Here is an 8,642-nt window from a genome sequence, read left to right as displayed (position 1 = left end):
CTGGCATGTGGTGCTGGGGGATTGAACCGCGGTCCCCGAGGCTTTGCTAAGCTTGTTCTAAGTAGGTGCTTTAGACCACTGAGCCATCTCTCCAGCCCGGATTACAAGTTTGAGGCCAACTCTGGCAACTTAGCAAGACCTTGTCCCAAAAGTAAAATAAAAAGGGCTGAGGACATAGTTCAGTGATAGAGTATTGCTAAGCAAATACAAGGCCCTAGGTTCCGTTGCATGTCCCAAAAAAGGAAAAGGGGCAGGAGAAAAAGGGATACAGCTCAGCGGTAGAATGCTTAGTGTGCTCAGGGCCCTGGGTTCAGGACCCAGTAACACAAAATCAGAAAGTGAGAACATAAATAAGTACATGGAGAAAACAAGGTTGAGTTAGCACGGGCCTCTTTCCCTCTGGCCCTGGGGCTGAGCCCCAGGCCTTACTCTTGGCGAGCGCGCCCTGCCGCTGAGCTGCCACTCCAGCCGTGTGTTTCTTTCTTGTTAGTAATTAATCGCAACTTCCTAGTTTCCTAATTTCTCTAGGGGCTCTTCATTGATGCTCATTTTTCTTCTAGATAAATATGGAGAGGAGTGTGGTATTCTTTTTTGGGGGGTGTGTGTGTGGTCTTTGAATGAAAATGAGAAATATCTTTAAACCTGGAAGAGGGCAGGCACTTTTTCTTCCTCTCTGGACTTTCCTCATACACAATTAGGTTTTGGGACTTTAAATCTGTTCCATTTTAAATCTGTTCTATTTCTACAAATGTTTTAGTTCTCTGATTTTCCTCCTTTTCCTTCAAAAACAAACAAGATTTTTACTGTTACAACCTTAAAGCAATTTCACTGTCACGCTTTTCAAGTAAGTCTGTTTGGGAAATAAATGGCTCAGCCATATGTTTCACACTTTTGCAGCTTGCTTTCTAAGTCTCTTCCCAAATTGGCCTGGCATTTTAGTGCACTGTGCCTCAAGAGCAGAGAGCGCCCGTGAACTGGCAGGGGGGTGTCCGGGCTCGATGGTTACAGCGCTTTCGTTGGACAGAGGCATTTTTGCTAAGTAATCCTGAATGTGATTCTCTTTGTTTAGACAGTATAAAGACAAGGAAGAAGAACATCAGAGTGGTTTTTTCTCTGCTATAACAAATATGGTAAGTCCTATGTGGTTTTTGTCCTGCTGAGAAATACAAGAGGTCCGCAGGGAAGTAGTTCTGGGTTCACAAGTTCAGATGTTTGAGGTGATGGCTTGATGAGAGGAAAGAGGCTGTTTGGAGCATGTTTTTTTTGAATTGTGTCTCTTGTAGCAGGTTCTAAAACCACATGGAATGGGGGGGGGGGGCTTTAATTCCTCTGGGACTGATTTTTTTCCCCTCAACTTGCTACAAGCCAGAATTCTGTCCCCGACCCCGCAGGCAGGGCCTCACTCTGTAATTGAGGTTGGCCTTGAACTCAGGCTGGCCTCAAACTCAGCAGTGCTTCTACGTCAGCCTCCCAAGTGCTGGGATTGTAGGCATGTGCTGCCAAGCCAGGCTCAGAATTCTGCTCTCTGGAAAACTGGCTCTGCTTAGAGACTAGCCCTGTGGAACACGGTCCTGCCCTGAGTGCTCTGTCGTAGTCTGCTGTGCCCGTGGATCTGCAGGAGCTAGCACTGGAGCTCAAGGCTTATGCCTGTGCTCTAGGCTGTTTCTTTAAAGGGTCGGGTCTGGGGCTGGGGAGATAGCTTGGTGGCCTAAATGCCTGCCTGCCAATCACACAGACCCTGGTTCGATCTGCAGTACTGTGGTGATGCATGCCTGTAATCTCAGTGCTGGGGGAAGCTGAGAGAGGACGACCACTATGTGTCTAAGCTGTGTAGTGAGACCCTGTACCAAATAAATACAATTAAAAAAATAAAAAGGGTCAGAGTCAGGGGCAAGAGGTCTGATTCCAGAGCAAGGTTTCTTAATTTTAGCAGCAGTGGCATTTGGGGCTAGGTAAGTATTCAGTCCTAGAGTAAGACAGTTTCTGAGTTTATTGCAAGACGTAAGTACCATCTCTCCTTTCCACCCAGAGAAACAGTTTTCCCTCCAAAGCCTTTCCTCTTTCCTTCTGTAAGTCTGCTCTCAGGAAAGAACTTGATAAACACTTTTTTTTTTTTGCAGAACGGGGATTGAACTCAGGCCCTTGCACTTGCCAGGGAAACACATATTCCACTGAGCCATCTCCCCGGCCCAACCTGATAAACTCTTAATTCTGAGGCACAAATGAGTGGTATCTTTGGCTAGAGATACATGAGCCAGATAGCTGTGGTGCTGGGGACTGAACTCAGACTTGAGCACCAAGCCACACCTCCCTCTCACTTTGAGACGGGGGTCTCCCTAGATTGCCCATGCTGAGCTGGAATGTGGTGATCCTCCTGCCTCAGTGGGGCTGACAGGCATGTCCACCACTCCTGAGACAGGAATTTTTATATTGGCATTGATTATACAGCTTAAGATATAGTTACATTGTTTCAGGATTTTTAACTTTTTAAAAATAAATTTCATTGAGAAAGAAATAGCATTGAGACAGTTTCAAAACAGGTTAGTAGGATGGTTACAATAATAGGATTTTTAACTTTTAATCAGGTTTTATACCAAACAAAATGGAGCTCCATTGTTTGGGCATTTGTAAGCAGAGTGGGAGCTGTTTTTAAGGGGTAGGCATCTTCCTTGGGTCTGCTCACATACATGTTAGAGGCACCTTACATTCTTTACTTACTTGTCTGCCCCGACGAAGGACAGAAACTTAAAGGCTGTTAGGGCCGGGGAGACGGCTCAGTGGAATAAGTGCTTCCTTGGCAAGTGCAAGGTCCTGAGTTCAATCCCCGGTTCCGCCAAAAAAAAGAAACTAAAGGCTGTTATCTGAAAGATGGACAGTGGACCTGGCATAGCTCTGGTCCTAAACTCAGGTGTCCCTCTGAAGACAGCTTTAGTTGGATATAGCCACTGGCCTTTTGTGATGGTCAGTGTGAGCTCATTTTGGACTGCAGAGCAGCAGCTTCCAGGCAAGGTACAGCGATGAGGGTATGCTGCTTCAGTTTCATTGGTTGTGTGTTAACTAAACAGGCACTGAAAGGAGGGCTGGACAAAGGTACTGACTGGGATTTGTTTCTTTGAAGCTCCTCTAAAGCGATGGTGCTTCAGTGATGTTTTTATAATTTTATTATAGTTTTTTAGGATTTTCAGAGTGGGCTGATTTAGGTGTATGTGGCTGATAGTTCAAAGTTTTTATTTTTTCTGTATATTTAGGGAAGGGAGTTCAAAGTTTTTAAAGTTCCTTCTGTGTTGCTTTACACTGATTAAAGGCCTTATTGATTTGAGGAGTCGTGGTGCATGGCTGTAGTGCAGCACTCAGAGACAGAGGCAGGAAGATGGCAGTTTTGAGCACATCCTGGGCAATTTAGTAAGATCTCAAAATAAAACATTGAAAAAAGATCTAGGGGAAAAAAAGTCTTGGAACGTAGCTTGGTGCCAAGGCACTGGATTTAATCTCCAGCTGGGGGAGAAACAGTTTCAGAGGCATAGAGCTTTTGCGGCTTCCTTTATCATAAAATCTGCAATTCTCCTTTTCTCCATAGGTGGGCAGCATGTTCATAGCAGATGCCCATGAGAAAATCTCAGTACAGTAAGTGCTTGATGTTCTTGGAGTGAGTCAGATTTCAGTGTGAGCTCCCTTGGTGGACCTGAAAGTGTGAAATGTCACTTTTGTGTGATCTCTTGCAGAGTCAGACTTATTTTGGTGACAATAGCAAATGTTCCTTGGGTTTTAAACAGTAACAGACCTTTCTCAGGAATGAAATGGGGGAGCACTGAGTATCTGAGCCAGATGGAGGTTTAACTGATTGGGGCAGGGGCGAGACAGTGAGTGGGGCGGAGAGAGTGCTCCGGGACTGGTCCCCACCTCGGGCCCCTGGATGCTGAGCACTTCCCTTGGCAGTTGCGGCTTTCGGTGCCTTGGCTATCGGAGCCCTCCAGTTTGTCTCTTTCCCTCTAGAACCAACGAGGCCATTCTTCTGGCACTTTATGAAGCTGTCCATTTGAATCGCAACTTCATCACGGTGCTAGCTCAGGTCAGTGACCTTACGAACCCCAACTCATTTTTCTCCCTGAATGTTGTACAGATGCATATATTTAAAAAGGCTCTGGTCATAGTTGTTTCAACTCTACTTCCTTTCAGTAAGTGGCAACAGTAATACCGTGACAGCCTCAACTAAACCGACCTTACCTGAGGTTCTGAATGACATGCAAAGTTGCCTGGTTCTGGGAGCCCCACAGACTTATAGTTACTTCATTTTCTCATTGGAAAGACCCAGTATTATCTGTGATTTTTTAATTAGTTAATTTAATTTTTTTTTTTTTTTTTGTGGCAGAACTGGGGTTTGAACTCAGGCCTTTGTGCTTGCCAGGCAAACGCTTGTTCTACTGAGCTATTTTTTTTTTTTTTTTTTGTGGCAGAACTGGGGTTTGAACTCAGGCCTTTGTGCTTGCCAGGCAAACGCTTGTTCTACTGAGCTATCTCTCCGGCCTGTAATTTAATTTTTTTTTTTTTGGCAGAACCAGGGATTGAACTCAGGTCCTTGCGCTTGAGCTATTTCCCCGGGCCCCTCATTTAACTTTTAAGCTAGAGTGTCACTGTGTGTTCAGGCTGGCTGGGTGGGATTGCAGGTGTGTGCAACCACCCCAGGCAAGGACAGCTCTTTTTAATCTCCCTTGACTTGCTGCTTTACCAGTCCTTTACCACCTTCACCTCTTCTTTAAAACTCAGTTATGGAGTGGGAGGGAAAAGAATTGACATGTGTTACATGCATGTACCAACTCCCCACAGTGAACAGTGATATTATGCACTGCAAACATTGACTAATAAGGGGCTGGGGAGATGGCTCAGTAGAATAAGCACTTGCCTGGCAAGCACAAGGTCCTGAGTTCAATCCCCAGTTGTGGAAAAAAAAAAAATTGACTAATAAAAACTTAAAATCTTAAAATCAGTTAAGAAATTTGGAGGAAAGATGAGACAGACAGAAAAGTAGATAACTCTCTTATGTTAGCAATCATGAAAACTGTTAACTGTCTTTCAAGGTATATTCCAAAGCAGCACACTTCTTTAAAAAAAAAAAAATTACTTTATTTTTGTGGTTAAAACTGAGTGGAGGGGGCCTGCCCCGTAGCTCAGTTCTTTAAGTAGCTGCGTCAGCAAAGCAGTCAGGCTCAGGTTGCTGTGGTTTGATCCCCACAACTCAAGCCAGCCAAACCTGCCCTGAAGGCATTCGGAGCAAAACAAATAAACAAAACTGAGTGGATTCCACACACTTCTGGCCTTTGGGGGGGGCATAAGCAGACTTTCCTTGAAAAGAAACCTACATGCATATTTTAAACAGTCTGGGTTTAGGAAAAAAACTATCATTTTTTTAAAGCTAGCTTTCATGAGCTTGAGTTCTGTGCCTGCTTTAGCACGCCTGTGTGCCAGCTCGAGAGGCTCCCTCTCAGGCATGTGCCGCAGCACTTGGTGTTCTCTGTCTTTCTGCTTTCTGTCTGACCGTATCCTGGACAGGGTGTTTTTTACTTTTCTGCAGATTGGTATGATACAGTAAGTGATGGCCTATTTTATTTTCAGCTGTAATTCCACAGGGGTTTGGAAAGCAGAAAGGCATACATATAACTAAACACCAGAGTGCACACTGATAATTCCAACACTTGGGAGGCTGAGGCAGGAGGATCAGTGAGTATGAGGGCAGCCTGGGCTACATAGTGAGATGCTATCTCAAAAAACCAAAAAGAAAAAAAAAAACAATAAAAAGAGGCTATAACTCAGTTGCTCAGGCCTTGTCTGTCAAGCACAAGTTCAGTTCCAGGCAAGAAAAAAAGGAAGCAGGCAAGCTGCTCTCAGTTTGCTTCTCCAGAGTTGGTGTGGCAGGATGCCCAGGGCAGTCGTGTGCAGGGGAGTCATCTGTTTGGGTCCTGATGGGTGTCTTTCTGTTTCTTGGTGTTGGCACCCCACACATGTTGCCTCTTGTAGAGCAGAAGGGTCACCTGTATCTGTCAGTCAATTGTATGGTCAGTAGAAGGATCTATAGTTAGCTGGATCTTTGTTCTGACAGGGCCGCAGATGTCGACTTTCATGTAAAATCATCTAATTTATTTACTCTAGTTTTTATTAACATGGTTCTGCAGAAACTTAGATGATGGCCACCCAGTTGCTTCCAGACAACTCACAGAGCTTCTTGAGAGACCTGCGAGCAGTGGTAGTGTAGTCATCAGGGCTTCGTGGGAACTAATTTCAGGAGTTCTTCCTGAAGAGGGTGCAGAATAGTTACAAGACCAGGACTTGGGGATGGGCAGCTGGACATGGTCACGGAGAGCTGCATTTCAAGTTTTTTTAGCCATCTGTGTCCTCTTTCAGAGTCATCCAGAAATGGGCTTGGTGACAACCCCAGTCAGTCCCACTCCTACAACTCCAGTCACACCGCTTGGGACCACACCGCCGTCCTCAGATGGTGAGCGCAGCATGTTTGCCTTCTGGGCTGATATGGTCTTTAGGGAGAGCACAGCTGTACTGAGCAAAAAGCGCAGTTGTGATAAAATGTGTGCCTCGTCTGGGTCGGGAGTGGAGGGCCTGTAGTCCCAGAGAGCCTGAGATGGCAAGATCAGAGCTCAGGAGTTTCAGTCCAGTTTGGGAAACGTAGCAAGATGCTGCTTCAGAAAACAAAAGCAAAACAAAAAGCAAATAGAAGAAGAAGTGAAATTTGTTTATATGTAGTACTGTACTTCAGGGCTCTTGAAGTTCCAAGGAAAACTGTGGAAAAGACAGTTAAGTGCTTTTTCTGAGCCAGGTGTGCTGATATGCTTTCCTAATCCCAGCACTCAGGAGGCCACGGCAGGAGGATTGCTGCAAATTTGAGGCCAACAGGGGCTACAAAGTGAGTTCAAGGTCAGTCAGATCTACAAAGTAAAAAACAAAAAGAAGAACAAAAACCAAACTAAACCATGTAAACCCAATAAAACGGTAGCCTCAGGGAACAGTCTTAGAATCACGGCATGCTAGATCTGACAGGGGTCTTGCAGTCCAGCAGTGTGTGTTCGGCTGAACTTTTCTTTCTTTCTTTCTTTCTTTCTTTCTTTCTTTCTTTCTTTCTTTTGTGTGTGTGTGTGTGTGTGTGGCCAGCTCAGCCCACCAGGGGGCGCGGCTGGCTGGCATGTGGTGCTGGGGGATTGAACCGCGGTCCCTGTGCTTTGCCAAGCTTGTTCCAAGTAGGTGCTTTAGACCACTGAGCCATCTCTCCAGCCCTGAACTCTGTTCTTGTGAAGTGCAAATAAAGTATTTTATGAAAAAATACCATCTTTGTGACTGTCCTGCAGTATGTGTGCAGTAATGATGTTAACCCGTAAGCATTTGGCAGGTGAGGGAACTGAGGCGGAGAAGTAGCAGTGTGGGCGGGAGGCTGGCGGAGCCGGTCTGACCCTGTTCTGCTTGGCAGCCTGGTCAGCACGGCCTGGGTGCTGGGTGCTGGGTGCTGGGTGCTGGGTGCGTGGTGAGTGCTTGTTGACTGAATGCACGAGGAGGTGAATTCATCTGCTATTGTGTGTTGGACTGACACCCCCGGTTGGCAGTGACGGGCTCTAGGTGTATGTTAATTAGGAATTTTAGCACATAAATTTTATAAAGCTTATGGCTGGAATGTATGAATGCAGCAGAAAATAAATTACGTTTAGCAAGCTGTGGTAATGCCCAGCCTTTGATTCTCGCAGTTGGGAAACTAAAGCAGGAAGCTTTGCCTTAGAGTTCAAGGCCAGCCCATGCTACATAATGAGACTCTCAGCAAAACAAAACAAGCTAACAGAGAGCTGGGTGTGGTAGCACATGCCTGTAACCCCAGCACTCCAGCACCGGGAGGCTGAGGCAAGAAGATCGTTGGGAGTTCGAGGCCAGCCTGAACTTCAGAGTGTAGACCTTGTCTCAAAAAGACAAAAAACAGAACAAATTATATTTGAGAAGAGATATGTATAACTAATTTAAACATCATACAATATACATGTATATCATTTTCTATTCCGTAAATAATGATTTCTTTGTATTACTTAAAGAAGTTACGAATTTGTCCTAAAAATCTTTGCGCTGCTGTATCTGAATTGGTCTGTTGTAACCTGAGTGTACCTTAGCCTAAAATTAATGCACATTAATACTTGATGTAATACCTCAAATATTGACCCTATTTTTTATTTCTTTTACGTATTTGGTTGTTGCAGCATCTCACTACGCAGCTCAGACTTGTGATCCTCCTGCTTTCAGCCTCCTCAGTGCTGGAATTACAGGCATGCGCCACTATGCGTATGCTCTGGCCCAGCTCAGCCCGCCCTGAGAGCAGTGCTGGCAAGGCATGTGATGCCAGGGATTGAACTGAGGTCACCCTGTGCTTGCCTAAGCTTGCCTAACCTTGCCTAAGCGGGTGCTTTAGTCTGCTGAGATATCTTGCCAACCTCCCTCCCCCATTGACCCTATTTTGCATAAGCAGTATAGGAAACCCAACTTTGATCTTTTCTTTGTTTCCCTCCTGTTTTTTTTTCTTTTTTTCTTTGAGAAAGGTTCTTGCTGTGTAGTCCAGGCTGGCCGTGAAGTCACTGTGGAGCCCATGCTGGCCCCCAGGCCCC

General features: G+C 45.4%; 1 protein-coding gene across 3 annotated transcripts in view; it reads left to right on the top strand.

The window, feature by feature from the left end:
* The window catches only part of CUNH10orf76 (chromosome unknown C10orf76 homolog), a 210,232-nt gene that overhangs the window by 42,908 nt on the left and 158,682 nt on the right, over positions 1-8,642 (top strand). For all 3 annotated transcript variants that reach the window (XM_023715517.1, XM_023715518.1, XM_004631461.2), the window contains 4 exons: positions 1,070-1,130; positions 3,578-3,624; positions 3,994-4,069; positions 6,397-6,490. In XM_023715517.1, coding sequence (XP_023571285.1) covers positions 1,070-1,130; positions 3,578-3,624; positions 3,994-4,069; positions 6,397-6,490 — 278 coding nt within the window. The remainder of the gene's footprint in view (positions 1-1,069; positions 1,131-3,577; positions 3,625-3,993; positions 4,070-6,396; positions 6,491-8,642) is intronic.

The sequence above is a fragment of the Octodon degus genome, unplaced genomic scaffold, assembly GCF_000260255.1.
Source record: "Octodon degus isolate 3935 unplaced genomic scaffold, OctDeg1.0 scaffold00042, whole genome shotgun sequence".
NCBI classification, from domain to species: domain Eukaryota; kingdom Metazoa; phylum Chordata; class Mammalia; order Rodentia; family Octodontidae; genus Octodon; species Octodon degus.
Note: the sequence above shows the minus strand (reverse complement) of the source record. Positions and strands in the feature narration are given on the sequence as shown.